Below are 17478 nucleotides of genomic sequence, written 5' to 3'. Positions count from 1 at the left end.
CTCAGCCCCACGCGCTGCTCCTCCCTCAGCCCCACGCGCTGCTCCTCCCTCAGCCCCACGCGCTGCTCCTCCCTCAGCCCCACGCGCTGCTCCTCCCTCAGCCCCACGCGCTGCTCCTCCCTCAGCCCCACGCGCTGCTCCTCCCTCAGCCCCACGCGCTGCTCCTCCCTCAGCCCCACGCGCTGCTCCTCCCTCAGCCCCACGCGCTGCTCCTCCCTCAGCCCCACGCGCTGCTCCTCCCTCAGCCCCACGCGCTGCTCCTCCCTCAGCCCCACGCGCTGCTCCTCCCTCAGCCCCACGCGCTGCTCCTCCCTCAGCCCCACGCGCTGCTCCTCCCTCAGCCCCACGCGCTGCTCCTCCCTCAGCCCCACGCGCTGCTCCTCCCTCAGCCCCACGCGCTGCTCCTCCCTCAGCCCCACGCGCTGCTCCTCCCTCAGCCCCACGCGCTGCTCCTCCCTCAGCCCCACGCGCTGCTCCTCCCTCAGCCCCACATGCTGCTCCCTCCTCCTCCCACAGCCCCACGCACTGCTCCCTCCTCCTCCCTCAGCCCCACGCGCTGCTCCCTCCTCCCTCAGCCCCACGCGCTGCTCCACAGGACAGAGGGGACAGACAGAGGGCTCCAGTCCACAGAAGGTGATGCCCTCAGCACAGGGTCCACAGACAGAGGGTCAGCTCTCTGACAGGACAGAGCAACAGGACCTCTGGATGTTCAGGGATTTCTCAGCAGGAGATCTGACATCTGCCGCCTCCTGGGAGATCTCCTGCTCAGTGGGTCAGGACAGCGCAGACCCCACCAGGACAGCGCCGGCTCCGCCAGGACAGCGCGTACCCCGCCAGGGCAGCGCAGGCTCCGCCGGGACAGCGCAGGCTCCGCCGGGACAGCGCAGGCTCCGCCGGGACAGCGCAGGCTCCGCCGGGACAGCGCAGGCTCCGCCGGGACAGCGCAGGCTCCGTCGGGACAGCGCAGGCTCCGCCGGGACAGCGCAGGCTCCGCCGGGACAGCGCAGGCTCCACCGCGGCAGCGCAGGCACCGCCAGGACAGCGCAGACCCCGCCGGGACAGCGCAGACCCCGCCGGGGCAGGGCAGGCTCTGCCGGGACAGCGCAGACCCCGCCGGGACAGCGCAGGCTCTGCCGGGACAGCGCAGGCTCTGCCGGGTCAGCGCAGGCTCTGCCGGGTCAGCGCAGGCTCTGCCGGGACAGCGCAGACCCCACCGGGACAGCGCAGGCCCCGCCGGACAGCGCAGGCCCCGCCGGGACAGCGCAGGTCCCGCCGGGACAGCGCAGGCCCCGCCGGGACAGCGCAGGCCCCGCCGGGACAGCGCAGGCCCCGCCGGGACAGCGCAGGCTCTGCCGGGACAGCGCAGACCCCGCCGGGACAGCGCAGGCTCTGCCGGGACAGCGCAGACACCGCCGGGACAGCGCAGGCTCTGCCGGAACAGCGCAGGCTCTGCCGGGACAGCGCAGACCCCGCCGGGACAGCGCAGACCCCGCCGGGACACGCAGACCCCGCCGGGACAGCGCAGACCCCGCCGGGACAGCGCAGACCCCGCCGGGACAGTGCAGGCTCTGCCGGGACAGCGCAGACCCCGCCGGGACAGCGCAGGCTCTGCCGGGACAGCGCAGGCCCCGCCGGGACAGCGCAGGCCCCGCCGGGACAGCGCAGGCCCCGCCGGGACAGCGCAGGCTCTGCCGGGACAGCGCAGGCTCTGCCGGGACAGCGCAGACCCGGCCGGGACAGCGCAGGCTCTGCCGGGACAGCGCAGACCCCGCCGGGACAGCGCAGGCCCCGCCGGGACAGCGCAGGCTCTGCCGGGACAGCGCAGACCCGGCCGGGACAGCGCAGAACCCGCCGGGACAGCGCAGACCCCGCCGGGACAGCGCAGACCCCGCCGGGACAGCGCAGACCCCGCCGGGACAGCGCAGACCCCGCCGGGACAGCGCAGACCCCGCCGGGACAGCGCAGACCCCGCCAGGACAGCGCAGGCTCTGCTGGGACAGCGCAGACCCCGCCGGGACAGCGCAGACCCCGCCGGGACAGGGCAGGCTCTGCCGGGACAGGGCAGACCCCGCCGGGACAGCGCAGGCTCTGCCGGGACAGCGCAGACCCCGCCGGGACAGTGCAGACACCGCCAGGACAGCGCAGGCCCCGCCGGGACAGCGCAGGCCCCGCCGGGACAGCGCAGGCTCTGCCGGGACAGTGCAGGCTCTGCCAGGACAGCGCAGGCTCTGCCGGGACAGCGCAGACCCGGCCGGGACAGCGCAGGCTCTGCCGGGACAGCGCAGGCTCTGCCGGGACAGCGCAGACCCCGCCGGGACAGCGCAGACCCCGCCGGGACAGCGCAGACCCCGCCGGGACAGCGCAGACCCCGCCGGGACAGCGCAGACCCCGCCGGGACAGCGCAGGCTCTGCCGGGACAGCGCAGGCTCTGCCGGGACAGCGCACACATAACCAGCGACCGTCAAAGTCAGCGCCTCTCTGCATTTCTTTACTTCCAGCTCCTTCCAGGGATCTGCTAGTGACATGTGCAGGATTTCACACGTGCATCTCCCAGGCGGCCAATGCCATGTTTGCCAAGGCTGTCACTTACCTCCACCTTGGCCATGAGAACGCCCTCGGAGTTTCTGCAACGTCTAGAAGCCCCTCCCACCAAGTCCGAGGAGTCAGAAACTGCTCCCAAATGACAATGAAAGGCCCCCTCAGATCAATCAGCGGCATTTATCAACCAAAAAGGGATCTCACTCCATCAGTGTTCAGCTGGTGTGTAACCACTACAACGTGTTCACACACGATACCAAGGAAGCTGACAGCTGCTTTCATTCTTCACCAGTCAAGATTCCCAAAGATCTTCCAAGCTGCAAACATATTCAGCTGATGGTTCCTTGGACACAAGGAATGCCCTCCAAGGACATGGCTGATGAAACCTGTGAGGAGTTCTACCACTGATGCAGAGAAAGGGCACAATGGAGCATAAGAGTGGTCACTGAGCAAGCCACTGGGCTGCTGAAGATGCAGTGCAGGTACCTGGACAGATCTGGGGGCTGCCTTTCAGTCTGCACCAGCGAGGGTGTCCGGAACGCTCTTACTTCAGGAGGGTAAATACTTGCATTGCCTCAGAGAAGGTTCACTAGGCTGATTCCTGGGATGAAGAGGTTTTCTTATGAGGATAGGTTGAGCAGGTTGGGCCTATGCCCACTGGTGTTTAGAAGAATGAGGGGTGATCTTATTGAAACACGTAAGATTCTGAGGGGGCTTGACAGGGTGTTTCCCCTCATGGGTAATAAGATGGTTTCAAAATAAGAGATCTCCCATTAAAGATGGAGATGAGGAGGAATTTCTTCTCTGAGAGTTGTTAGTCTTTGGAATGCTCTCCCTCAGAGCAGTGGAGGCTGGGTCAGTGAGTTTATTCAAGGCCGAGTTGGACAGATTCTTGATCGACAAGGGAGTCAAGGGTTATGGGGGAGGGGGACAGGCAGGAAAGTGCAGTTACGGCCACAATCAGGTCAACCATGAACTTACTGATTGGTGGGAACAGGCTGGAGGGGCCAAATGACCTGCTCCTGCTCCTATTTATAATCTAATGTTATTAAGACTCAAACTACAGGAGGAGGAAGGTGTTGACCACTCTGCATCCTTGGAGGAGGAGGAGGAGGAAGAAATTAAGGAGCAACAAGAGTAAATGGAGGAGCAGCATGATGGGGTCAGGGTCCCTGCACACCAAGCTGCCTGATACAGGTACAATCCAGCTCACCGGAGACCATGTGCTCCCCAATGCTGAACCTTCTCAATGTCTTATCAATTACATTCTTAAAGGTTTGTAAATGTCAATTATATTGTTAAGGTTAATAGAAACAAGTGGTGGGTATTAATTGTCTTTGAGAAAGTGTAAATAGGGAATAGCTGGGACACTGGGTTGTGTGGGAGGAGAGCTGTGAGACTGAACAAGTCAATAAACTCTCTCAATAAAGGAAATCTCTGTGTCCTGGTTTGGGGACCACCAACCAGCTTGGATTATTTACCCAAACTCCCCACCTCATCAGCAACAAAAAGCATTTCCACAGTCAGTAATCCCTCCATTCCACTGACAGCCACACTGCTCGTCTTCATTCCTGTTACACCACTGACTTGGCAGATGCAGGGCACCAGTAGAGAGGTGAACTGAAGTTGGTGGTGCAAAAAACATTTATGATTAATTTGGCACATGAACCCATTTTTAAACCCCACAAGCGATCTCCCCTTGTGAAACATTTCTGTTTTTAAGTTTTCCTTTCTTTGCCACAGGTTTGGACAGATCTGTGTTGCTGTTGTCAGACACGGTCCAAAGCTGAAATGATCTTTTTCATGCTTCAGATGAATATAATCAGAGAAATAAATTTACACACCCACTCCTGAAGTTCAGTGTCAGCACTGTCCTCACAGCTGTACCATCGTGCAGACAGACTGAGCTGTGCTTGGGAGAATGGAATGTATTAACCCTGTAGGCCAGCATCTCGTTCTTTCCTACGTTTGAATATGACCCCCCCACGCCTGCTGATGAGAGTGGAGTTTCATCTGCTGGCTGGCAGGGTTCCTGCGTGGGATGAATGCTTCAGTCTTGGCTCAGCGGGTAGAGATCTCACTTGAATCAGAGGATCACAGCATCAAGACCAACTCCGGAGACTTGAGCAGACACTCCTGGGTAACACTGCCAAGGGCCAGTACGAAGGGAGTGCTGCACTATCAGCAGTGCCATCTTCCAGATGAGACATTAGGCCAAGGTCTCGTCTGCCCTCGCAGGATGTAATGGTCTATTCTGAAGAGGAGAAGGGGAGTTCTCCCTGGTCTCCTGGCCAAACAACCAAGGTCATTAAAAGCAGCAGACAGGAAAATGAAGTTGAGACCACAACCAGATCAGCTATGATCGAAGGGCCAAATGGCCTACTCCTGCTCCTAAGCCCTATGTTCCTTTGTTCCAGTTGGTTACCACATTGCTGTCTGTGGGAGCTTGCTGTGCACAAATTAGCTGCCGTGCTTGCTACATTATAACAGTGGCTGCATTTCATAAAGAACTTCATTGGCTGTAAAGGTCACGAAAGGCAAGCCCTTCTTTTTGGACAGTGACAGACCAGTTCTCAGGAGGCCAGGGCCCTGAAGGACAAAAAAGTGTTTCCAATCTGAAATTTCTCTGCTAATCTCACAATGATAAACCATCAGAGCACTGGGTCTGCCGAATGGTAAAGTAGCACCCTTGCACAGTAAGTGGTCCTCTCCTGAGAACAACACTCTGCGATATGGTGGGTAAGGAAATCCCACGATGTATTAAACAGAGCTCAAAGCTGCCCGTGGGCACCTGAACCAATAAACCCAAAATAAAATGTTATGAGAGAAACAAGTAAATTCGGCCACCAACAGCAACCTGCATTTACATGTTGCCTTTAGCTTAGTCAAATACTCAAGATTCACAACAGCGTTATCGAACAAAATTTGATGCAAAACCACACAAGGAGATATTAGAACAGGTGAGCAGAAACTTGGTCTCAGAGTTACGTTATAAGGAATGTCCTAGAGGAGCAGGAAGAGTGGGGAAAGGAGCGAGACTTCAGGATAGAACTCGGGACCTTCCAGTCGTCTGCTCCCTGCCGAGCCAGCAGTGACTGCTGTCCACCATGACCTCTGACCCATCACCTGTCCAAGGTGAGACCGCCAGAGGCTGTGAAGGCTGGGGAAGGGGGGAAACAACATCAGGATTTGAAAAGCATGCTGGGGTCTTTGGTTAAACTAATTTCTCAACGGCCACAGTCAGTGGTTTGAACGTGGAGCTCACTGCCACATGGGGATGGCTGAGGTGACGAGCACCGATCTACTAAAGGGGAAGCTCGATAAACACAAGGCAGAAAGGAATGGAAGGGTATGCTGCAAGGTTGAGATGGAGACGGGTGGGAGGATGGAGGACCAACGCTGGCATGGACAAGATGGGTCTGTCTCTGAGCTATTAACCCTATGCTGCCCCCACCACCCCCCTCCACCCACAATTCCAGTCATTACCTCCTTCTTCAGTCGCTCTGTGGTTCCTGATGTCCCACTGTCGTTCATGCTGGGATTGAGGGATCGCAAGCACTTGATGGGGACCTGCTTGTGGTCCCGCAGCGGGATACGCTCCAGCTCCTGCCACTTCACCTCGATGTCTTTGCTGAGGGGGTCGGGGATTTGGAGGGTCTGGGAGGTCCAGTCCGCCCCTGTCCTTGGCGGGCAGTCGTTCAGGGTGGTGGACTCGAACCACCTGCTGCGCTCGACTATCCGCTGAGCCTGTTCGCGCTGCAGCTCCTCGGCCTTGGAGGCGTCCGACCCCCGCGCTGGCTGGACGGGCTCCAGCTCCACCGTCTCCAGCGTGGGCAGGCGCTGCTCGTGGCTGTCCGCTCGGCGGCTGCTCCGCTGGACATCTAGCCGTGTCCTGTCTGCAGCCGCCGCTTCCTGTCTCGCTACATTCCGTCTTGCTATCGTCTCACGGAAAGTATTCTCTTTGTTGCTGTCTGTTAAGCTAGGATGTAGGGAAAAAAAATGGGATTATTGAAACGAATCACCACTAAATCATCTGAGTACAACAACAATTTGCATTTGTAAAACATCTTTAATGTAATACAAGGCCCCAAGGAGCTTCACTGGAGCGTGGATCAGGTAACGCTTGACATCAAACCACATGAAGATATCAGCAGTTTCTTTTCCAATTCTTTCATGGAACGTGGCTCCCAATGGCAAGGCCAGCATTTGTTGCCCATCCCTAACTGCACCTGAACTGAGGGGTTTGCTAAGCTGTTGCAGAGTTAACCACATTGCTGTAAGTCTGAAGTCTCATGCAGGCCAGGCCGCCAGATTTCCTTCCCTAAAGGGCATTTAGTGAACCAAACGGGCTTTTACAACAACGGTGACCATCGCTGAGACTGGCTTTTCAGTGAATTTAAATTCCACCAGCTGCCGTGGTGGGATATGAACCCCATGTCCCTGGACATTAGCCTGGGGCCTCTGGATTACCAGCCCGGTGACATTCCCGCTGATCCTCTTACACGCCCAGATCCTGGGATTTTCCCTTCTTTCCTGGCCTCTCCTGAAGATGCTGATTTATTCTAGGATATGGTTCCATGATGCCAGGCACATTCCAGGGCCCTACCCAGGTGTTGAACGTTGGTAAATGGTGACGGGCCCACGACTGGTTTAGACAAGCGACAAACTGGGCATTAGACAAATGAAGAGGATCAGGAGCAGTGATGATGGCTTTCCTTCGAGCTCAGGCATCTGTGGCTAGCTGCAGAGTGCCCATCCATCTCCCCCAGTGAGAACTACCAACTCAGCCAGCGATCCAACCCAGGACCTGCAGGGCTCATTGTCAATCAGTTGCGCAGAGAGGCTCAGAGCCAGCCCTCCCACACTCTCAACTAAAAACTGTCCCACTTCGAAAAGAGCTCGTCCACCCTCAGTCTAGTGACAGGCGCAGACAGGTCAGTCGCAACCCCTGGCCTCTGGTACATGGAACATTAAAACAGGAGGAGGCCCATTCAGCCCCTCCTGCCGTTCAATAAGATTAGAGCTGATTTGTATCTTACCTTCATCCACCTGCCTTGATTCCAAAACCCTTAACCCCCCCTTCCCCTCCAAGAATCTAGCAATATAATATAAAAGCAAAATACTGCGGATGCTGGAAATCTAAAACAAAATCACCTGGAAAAACTCAGCAGGCCCGACAGCATCCGTGTCAGGATACAGTTGACGTTTCGAGTCCGAATGACTCCTCATCTGATGATGGGTCATACGAACTCGAAACGTCAACTGTATCCCTCTCCGCGGATGCTGTCAGACCTGCTGAGTTTTTCCAAGAATCCAGCAATCTTGGTTTTGAAATTTTTCAGTTGATCCCCAGCCTCAACAGCCTTTTTGAAGAAGAGAGTTCCAGATTTGTATAAACCCTTTTATGTGAAAGAGCTGCTTCCTGACAGCAACCCTGGTGAGCCTGGCTCTCATATTAAGGTGATGCACTCCCCGGCCACCACCCCACTTGTTCTGAACACCCCCTTACAAAGGAAACAATTTCTCTCTATCTACCTGATCAACTCCTTTAAGCATCCCTAACCACCTTAACTGGGTCACCCTTATATTCGAGGTAATGCAAGCCAAGTCTCTGCAGTATGTCATGATTCAACCCTTTCAGGGTAGCATTCTAGTAAATTCTGGCTGCATTCACTCCAACTCCGCTATGCTCTTTCTGAAGTGGGATGTCCAGAATTAAATGCGGTTCTCCAGATGGGGGTCTAACTAGAGTTTTCCCCCCCGCATTAGGGAGGGAATTCCAAAGCTTAGGGCCCAGGCAGCTTGAAGGCATGGTCATCAATTCTGGACCATAACAGGGAAGAGAAAATGCCCCACTGGAGACATTCTGAGATGTGGCGTGGTTTTGGAAATATGTCAGGGCTCTCGTCTGTGGGATTTGGCCTGTGTATAACCCATTTTTAAAAAGGGAGACAGAGTTAATGCTGATAATTACAGGGAGCTAGTTTAACATCTGTGGCATGGAAGATTCTAGAGCCTTTAATTAAGGAAGAAATGACCATGTATTTAGATAAAGAAGAAAAAAATAATAACAGCAAGCGCCGATTTCAAAAGGAACGATTGTGCTTGACAAACGTGCTAGAAATCTTTGGCAATGGTAACAGGCACAGTGGACAGAGGAATTGCTGCTGTTACAGAGAACATGGATAGAGAAAAGCCTTTGAGCAGGAGTATGAAGCTGGGGGAGGATAGCAAACTGGATTAAAAACTGATAAGGAGGAACAATACAGAGCGAGTGACAGTTCAAGGCACATTTGCAGTGTGGTTGAAGTGGGCGGCGGTGTCCCACAGGGCTCTGGTCCAAGGCTATTTCTGTATATCGAGGATTCGGATGTAGGTCAAAAGGGAGTGGCGTTGAAATTTGCAGATGAGGCCAAAATAGCAGATATGGTCAGTTCTTAAGAAATGCAGAGGAAGCTGTAAGGAGATGCTGATAAGATAATTGCTGAAAAAGTAGCAGAAGAATTCAATGTCAATAAGCTGATCTTTTAAAGGAGAGTAATTATTCCCTGAATGGTAAAGGAGGAGGGATTTGGAGGGGATGGGTTCACAGGATATTAAAAGCAGCACCTCAAGATGAGAAAGTCAAAAGGAAACCAACTGAATTTCACTTTTGTTTTATTCTTTTACAGGATGTGGGCATCACCAGCTGAGCCAGCATTTATTGCCCATCCCTAATTGCCCTTGAGAAGGCAGAGAAGGCCTTCAACGTCAAGGGGAGACAGTTGATATTCCCTCTTGTCAGAGATGGTTATTGCCTGACACTTGTGCAGCGTGATTGTTATTTGCCACTCATCAGCCCAATCCTGAATGCTATCCAGGTCTTACATGGACTTGACTGCTTCAGTGTCCGAGGAGTTACGAATGGTGCTGAACGTTGTGCAATCATCAGTGAACATCCTCACTTCTGACCTTATGATGGAGAGAAGGTCATTGTTGAAGCAGCTGAAGATGGTTGGGCCTAGGACACTACCCTGAGGAACATCAGCAGTGATGTCCTGGGACTTGAATGATCGACTTCCAACAACCACAACCATCTTCATCTGTGCTAGGTTTGACTCCAAGTGGTATAAAATATAAAAGCTAAGAGTCTACGATGAAATCACAATGAGTCAAGCTCAGGTGACAGGAAACTCCAGTTTTGTCAAAGAGGTCAACCATTCCTACCAGCAGGATAACAAATCCCACAGAATGATGCCCATGATAAGCCGAAATTCAGCATCAGTAACTCCGGGTTAGCTGAACTTGTCTAAGCTTGTCATATGACTGCACCAAACAATCAGAGCGGAGTTAGACCAGACAAGAACGTGAAATCATGGAGCCCGAAGACGCCAATGACCCTGAGGAGTCTGACGAATGCCCAGCTGCTTGCCTGTTTCCCCAGCTGATGCCACAAAGGCTGTAGGAACGCTCTGGGGTTTCGCACCGTAGCACGAAAACACTGAAAACGAGTTTGACCCCATTGAAGACGTGGTGCACTGTATCACTCGGGTTTGAAGACAGTGTGTCCAGCAGCAAAAGATTACCCACATTTTCCGGAGCCAACTCCGGACATGTTGTAATGTAAGTTCAGTCCATTGTTAGGTGTGAACAAATAGAATAAACACTTCCTCACACATTTACTGCTTTACTATGTTTTCATGTGGCATTGGAATCTGTTGTCTTTGACGTAGACCGTGTTTGTAAGCATATCGGGTTATATAGATATCCATTCATGTGGGAATGGCGCCTCCTAGGCTATCATGAAGCTACATTCAACACAAATTGTGGGTGGGTCCTTTGGGATTTGACACATCAGGATTTTACTGTATGTAAGATTTAAATAAGACCTCAGTTAAAGAACTGAGTGCAGTGTTAGGCTTCATACTATAGAAGGGATACTAAGGCTTTACAGAAAATACAATGTCGATTCACTAGGATACTGGCTACTATGAGAAAATACAAAGATGTGAAAATGTGGGTCTTTTATACTCAGAAGAACACAGATTACGGGTGATATATTAAGAGCAGACTATTTCCAGTAGTCAGAGGGGTTGAGAGTTAGGAGCCTCAGGTACAATAATAAATATGAGACTTGAAACAGAGGGCCGGAGAAACAGAGTGTGACACTGTGGAATTCATTCCAGGGTTAAGTGGTGAGGCAGAAACGATGTCAATGTGGACGGGTAGATTACAGAGATGGATAAAGAGGGAGAAGGGATCAGGGAACAGGATGAGCAAACATGATCAAGACTATCTGCTCGTGTGATAGGTAAATGTTGGCACAGGCAGGGCGGGTGGTCTTTATGGGATTACATACTTACATAAGGAACAGAGGCAAGAGCTTCTTGCTCCACCATTCAACGCAATCGGGGCTGCTTACCTAGCTCAACTCCACTTTCTTGCTCTATCCCCGTATCCCTTGATTCCCTTAGTGCTCAAAAATCAATCTCTGACACGAACATACTGACTGAGCAACCACAACCCTCTGGGATAGAGAATCCCAAATCAATCTCTGACACGAATATACTGACTGAGCAACCACAACCCTCTGGGATAGAGAATCCCAAATCAATCCCTGACACGAGTATACTGACTGACTGAGCATTCACAACCCTCTGGGATAGAGAATCCCAAATCAATCCCTGACACGAATATACTGACTGACTGAGCATTCACAACCCTCTGGGATAGAGAATCCCAAATCAATCTCTGACACGAGTATATTGACAGACTGAGCAACCACAACCCTCTGGGATAGAGAATCCCAAAGATTTCACAAACCCTTTCAGTGAAGGAATGTCCCCTCATTTCAGTCCTAAACATCCACATTCTGAAACTGTGTCCCCGTGTTCTAGATTCCCCAGCCAGGGGAAACAGCTTCCCAATATCTGCCCTGTCGAGCGTCTTAAGGGTTTTACATTTCAATGAGATCACCTCTCATTCTTCCAAACTCCAGGGAATATGGGCCTAGTCTACTCAATCTCTCTTAGGGCAATCTCCTGATCCTCAATCTTTTAAACCTTTGTTGCCCTCCCTCTAAGGCAAATATGTCTCTCTTTAGGTAAGGAGGCAAAAACTGTACACGGTACTCCAGGGATTCAGGGAGGTACAGGGAAATGTGTGCGGCACAGACTCAGCCTGAAGTTGCTGTAATCCCAGGATTGTGTATAGTATTAATCCTGGTGGCTTTTCCTGGAAGTGTAACGTCCTGAGAATATCAGCTCCATCTTCAGGACATAAACCCCATGGAGAGGGGCAAGAGTTTTAATGAAAACCTTAATGAGTGAAAAAGCAGGAAGTGCCTTGCTGTTCTCTCATTTTTCACACAATCAGTGACTGGAAGAACTTCCCTCCTCTCCTTGATAGGAAACTGCCAGATTCACCCACAACTACACCCAATTCTCCAAGGACACAATCATTTTATATCAACTGGCTGGAAACAGGCCAGGGACCTAATTTCCGCCAACTGAGCAAACTCAACCCCTTGTAGGTGTCGGTCAACATGACTATTACTGGCTGCACAGCAACAGGATGGTAACGAGGTGAAGTCTCTCATCAGCTTCCTGCTCTGAGGAGGAAGTACAGATTCTCTCACTTCCTCCCTGTTCAGGAACTTACAGGTTTCCTGCCCAGGAGATCCTCACCATTCCGGGATCGTCTATTCCAAGAAGCTTTGCCTTTGAACAAAGGGTTAGCATTTGTCCCATAATTTTCCCCAACCCTGTGATCTCATTACAAACGTCTGGTTCGTCAGCAAGTCCTCACTCCTTGTAGAGATACTCCAGGGTGAGGCCGATTAAGAAACAAAGCCAGTGCAGCCACTCACTAATCGAAAATGACCACGTCTTTTAAATATATATTATTTCACAGGATGTGGGCATCACTGGCTGGGCCAGCACTTATTGCCCATCCCTATTTGCCCTTGAGAAGATGGTGGTGAGCTGCCTTCTTGAACCGCTGCAGTCCATGTGGTGTAGGTACACCCACAGTGCTGTTAGGGAGGGAGTTCCAGGATTTTGACCCAGCCACCGTGAAGGAACGGTGATTATATTTCCAAGTCAGGATGGTGAGTGACTTGGAGGGGAACTTCCAGGTGGTGGTGGTGTTCCCATGTGTCTGTTGCCCTCGTCCTTCCAGGCAGGGGACTTCATGGGTTTTGAAGGTGCTATCGAAAGAGGCTTGACAAATTGCTGCGGTGCATCATGTGGATGGTACACACTGCTGCCACTGTGCATCACTGGTGGAGGGAGTGAATGGTTAAGGTGTTGGATGGAGTGCCCATCAAGCGGGGCTGCTCTGTCCTGGCTGGTGTTGAGCTTCTTGTGTGTAGTTGGGGCTGCACTCATCCAGGCAAATATAACATTTATAATCTATACACAGCCCAGGGGATCAGAACAGGTGCCAATTTGGAGGCGTCAGCAATCTGCTAACATGCCCCCCACAAAATTTTATTGAATTCGCAGTAACCCACTACTGCTCCATCACAAGTAATGTTTCACACAAATCTAATAGGCAAGCCACATCCAGTCAGCGGGCTCCAGTCAACTGGCTCAGTGGATAGCACTCTCAGAAGTCTCTGGGTTCAAGACTCACCCCAGCACCAAATCTAGGCTGAGACTCCCAGTGCAGAAAGAAAGGACTGCACTGCCCAAGGTGCTGTGTTCTGAATGAGGCGTTTAACCGAGGCACTGTCTGGTGGGCATAAAAGATCCCGTTGCATTACTGGGAGAAGAGTAGGGGAGTTCTACCGGGCATCCTGTTCAATATTTATCCCTCAATTAACATTACTAAAACAGATTATCTGGTCATTACCGCATTGCTGGTTGTAGGATCTTGCTGTGTGCAATTTCACTGCTGCTTTCCATACATTACAACAGCAACCAAACTTCAATAAGTGCAAAAACAAAAATACCTGGAAAAACTCAGGTCTGACAGCACCTGCGGAGAGGGATACAGTTAACGCTTCGAGTCCGTATAACCCTTCATCAGAACTAAGACATATAGAAATGAGATGAAATACAAGCTGGTAGAAGGGGACGGGACAGGAGAGCTCGATAGGGAACCAGTGATAGGTGGAGGCCAAGAAGAGATTGCCAAAGATGTCATAGACAAAAGGACAAAGGGGTGTTGACAGTGGTGATATTAATAAGAATGTGCTAATGGGGACATTAAGGGAAGCAAGCTAGTGGCAGAAGGCTCTAGTGTGGGTGGGGTGGTGGGAAGGGATTTTTAAATTTATTTCGATCTGTTGCTTCATCTCCACCTTTTAGCCCATTTTGATTCCTTCCCACCACCCCACCCACACTAGGGCCATCTGCCACTAGCTTGCTTCCCTTAATGTCCTCATTAGCACATCCTTTAGATAATATCACCACTGTCAACACCCCTTTGTCCTTTAGTCTATGACATCTTTGGCAATCTCTTCTTGGACTCCACCTATCACTGGCTCCCTATCGAGTTCTCCTGTCCCAACCCCCTCTACCAGCTTATATATCATCTCATTTCTACACGTCTTAGTTCTGATGTAGGGTCATACAGACTTGAAATGTTAACTGTATTCCTCTCCGCAGATGCTGTCAGACCTGCTGAGTTTTTCCAGGTATTTTTGTTTTTGTTCTAGATTTCCAGCATCCGCAGTATTTTGCTTTTTTCAAAAAGTGCTTCATTGGCTTTTAGGGGATTTGGGATATTCTGAGGTCATTAAAGCCTCAATATAAATGTAAATCTTTCTATTCATCGTCCCTGCCAAAGTGCCTGTCCCCTCTATCCCTGCAGACAGGCTTGATCTCACAATCCCTGAAGACAGGTTAACTTGCTCTTCCTCTGCCCTTGTTTTCACGCTCTGTTATGAAAATTATTTCTGATTTAAAAAGAGACGGAAGCTCATTGAGAAACTTCCTGGGGAAATTCCTGAATCTCCTGCTGCCACCTGAGTGGAAGAGCAAGGGAACTGTTTACATTGGGTGGCTCAACAATCGGGTTGGAAGGATCCTCGAGGAACTTCCAGGTGAAAGGCACTAACAACGTTGTTAAAAGTTACAATTCACTCATTGTTTCCATGCTCTGCCCTGATTGCCGATGACTGCGAGATCATGTCCAGGGGAAGCAGCAGGAAAAGGCTGTTCATTAAAATAAACGGCACTGTCACATACACTAACCTGGCTCTTGAAGGCGGGGTTTTCATCCAAGTGTTCCTCCTGAGCAGCAGCAAGTGGAAAAGGGAAAAAAGAGAATAGATATGAGAAAACATTTTATTAAAACAAATAAGCAAGACCCATTTCCATATCTTATCAACAGTTAAATCAATACAGCACTGAAATCTGAGGAACATCATTCACCATTGCAACCGAGATCCAAACTTCAAAACACCCTTTATTCAGAATTCTACACCACCCATTCCCTCCACTTATTCACCCCAATCCCTCCCCGTTACCCCCGTTCCCTCCCCGTTACCCCTGCTCTCTCCCCGTTACCCCAGCAGCTCTTCCTCATTCCACACCATTCTGACCTGGAACTATATCACCTTCCACTGTCACTGAGTCGAAATCCTGGGTCTCCCTCCCTAACAGCACTGTGGGTGTACCTACACCACATGGACTGTAGAGGTTCAAGAAGGTGGCTCACAATCACCTTTAGGGATCGGCAATAAATACTGGCCTAGCTATCAATGCACACGTCCCATGAATGAATAAACAAAACACTTTCAGAGAGCGGCCTGAAGCTTTCTACATGTCAGCACACAAATACAGACAAACTTGTTTTAGGCAAAAACTACAGGCCATCGATATAAGATGGTGACTATTAAATCCAGTGGGGAATTCAGAGGAAACTCCTTTACCCAGAGAGGTAAGGACTCACTACACAGGGAGCATTGCTGAAAAAAAAGACATTTCGTCGAAGCTTTTCATCTTGTACTCATCAGGATAATTCACAAGAATACCAAATGTAAAGGGAACAACAACTTGTACTATATGAGAAGAGAGTGCTGATGGATTGGCAAGTAGACTCTGACTGGTAAGCGACATTGCCAGGGGGAGTGCACCAGTTGAATGTGACTGACAGTTAACTGCCAGGTGTTGTTTGAGGAATGAATCAGCGAATGGCTGTCACTTATTTCGTTTAGCTGAAACAAGGAGTATTTGAGGTGAATAGCGCAGCTGCAATTAAGGGGGAGGTTAGAGAAGTACAAGAGGGAAAGGAACAGAGAGCTGATACAATGAGATTAAGTAAGGGCGAGGAAGCTCATGTGAAGCATAAATACTAGCATGGACCAATTGGGCCAAATGGCTTGTTTCTGTGTCTGTAAATTCTCTGCAGCTCACTTTGTCACATCTGGTGCGGTGGTCGGACGGACGTTCTTTCGAAGTGCCTCAATCCAGTTCCTCCGGATCCCAGAAGTCATCGCTGACAGGGTATAAACGGATTCTTTCGTCTGAAAAACAGGAGCACGTGATGACAAAGAGACAGTGGTAACCTGGGGACGTAATTGGCTCAGGATAGGGGGCAGAGAATAGCAGTGGGCGGATGTCTATCCTGTCAGACAGTATACAGTGGGGTTTCCCAAGGTCAGTGTTAGGACCACTGCTTGTCTTGTTAAATATTAATAACCTAGTCTTGGGTGCAGGGAATGCAGTTCTGAAATCTGTACAGACAAAATGTGAGAATGCAGTAAATAGTGAGGAGGGTAGCAGCAGACTCCAGGAGGACATAGACTGTCGAAATGAGCAGACACATGGAAGAAGCAATTTGAAGCTGTAGGCAGGTACAGCAAATAATTAGCAAAGCTAATAGAATATTATCATTTATGGTGAGGGGAATTGAATACAAAAGTAGGGACGTTGTACAGGCCATTGGTGAGACCACATCTGGAGTACTGTGTACAGTATTGGTCTCCTTACTTAAGGAGGGATGCAAATGCATTAGAAGCAGTTCAGAGAAGGTTCACTAGACTACCAAGAATGGGTGGGTCGTTTTATGAGGAAAGGCTGGACAGGCTAAGCTTGTATCCGCTAGAGTTTACAAGAGTAAGAGGCAACTTGATTGAAACATAAAAGATCCTGAGGGGTCTTTAAAGGGTGCGTGTGGAAATTTTGTTTCCTCTTGTGGGAGAGTCTAGAACTAGGGGTCACTGTTTAAAAATAAGGGGTCACTCGTTTAAGACAGAGATTAGGAGAAATTTTTCCCTCAGAAGGTTGTGAGTCTTTGGAAATCTCTTCCTCAAAAGGCAGTGGAAGGAGAATCTTTGAATATTTTTAAGACAGAGGTAGACAGATTCTTGATAAGCAAGGGGGTGAAAGGTTATCGGGAGTGGGGAGGAATGCGGGTTTGAGGTTACATTCAGATCAGCCATGATCTTATTGAATGGTGCAGCAGGCTCGAGGGGCTGAGTGGCCTACTCCTGCTCCTAATACATACGTTTATGTGATGCAGATAAGTTCAATCTCAAGTGGAATACTGTGTCCAGTTCTGAGCAAAACACTTTAGGAAAGATGTGAAGGCATTAGAGAGAGAGTGTAGAAAAGATTCACGAGAACAGTTCTAGGGATGAGGAACTTCAGCTGCATAGATCAACTGGAGAAGTTATGACTGTTTTCCTTGAAGAGAAGGTTGAGAGGAGATTTGATGGAGGGGTTCAAAATCATGAGGGGTCTGGACAGAGTAGCTAGGGAGAAACTGTTCCAATTCATGGAAGAATCAAGAACGAGAGGGCACAGATTTAAGGTAATTGGCAAAAGAAGCACTGGAGACATGAAGAGAAACTTTTTCACATGGCGAGTGGTTGTGAATGTGATGCAGCGTAAATGCGTTGGGAGAGTCCAGAGAAGGTTGACTAGATTAATACCTGGAATGGGCAGGTTGTCTCATGGGGAAAGGTCGGACAGGCTAGGCTTGTATCCACTGGGGTTTAGAGGAGTAAGA

At 50.8% G+C, this 17478-nt stretch overlaps 1 protein-coding gene across 4 annotated transcripts in view; it reads right to left on the bottom strand.

Annotated features, from left to right (window-relative positions):
* triobpb (TRIO and F-actin binding protein b) overlaps positions 1-17478 on the bottom strand; it is a 466860-nt gene that overhangs the window by 218489 nt on the left and 230893 nt on the right. For all 4 annotated transcript variants that reach the window (XM_041178043.1, XM_041178040.1, XM_041178042.1 and 1 more), the window contains exons 5-7: positions 15882-15991; positions 14718-14756; positions 6025-6517 (exon numbers count right to left, since the gene is read on the bottom strand). In XM_041178043.1, the coding sequence (XP_041033977.1) occupies positions 6025-6517; positions 14718-14756; positions 15882-15991 (642 nt within the window). The remainder of the gene's footprint in view (positions 1-6024; positions 6518-14717; positions 14757-15881; positions 15992-17478) is intronic.

This window comes from Carcharodon carcharias, chromosome 31 (assembly GCF_017639515.1).
Source record: "Carcharodon carcharias isolate sCarCar2 chromosome 31, sCarCar2.pri, whole genome shotgun sequence".
NCBI classification, from domain to species: Eukaryota; Metazoa; Chordata; class Chondrichthyes; order Lamniformes; family Lamnidae; genus Carcharodon; species Carcharodon carcharias.
Note: the sequence above shows the minus strand (reverse complement) of the source record. Positions and strands in the feature narration are given on the sequence as shown.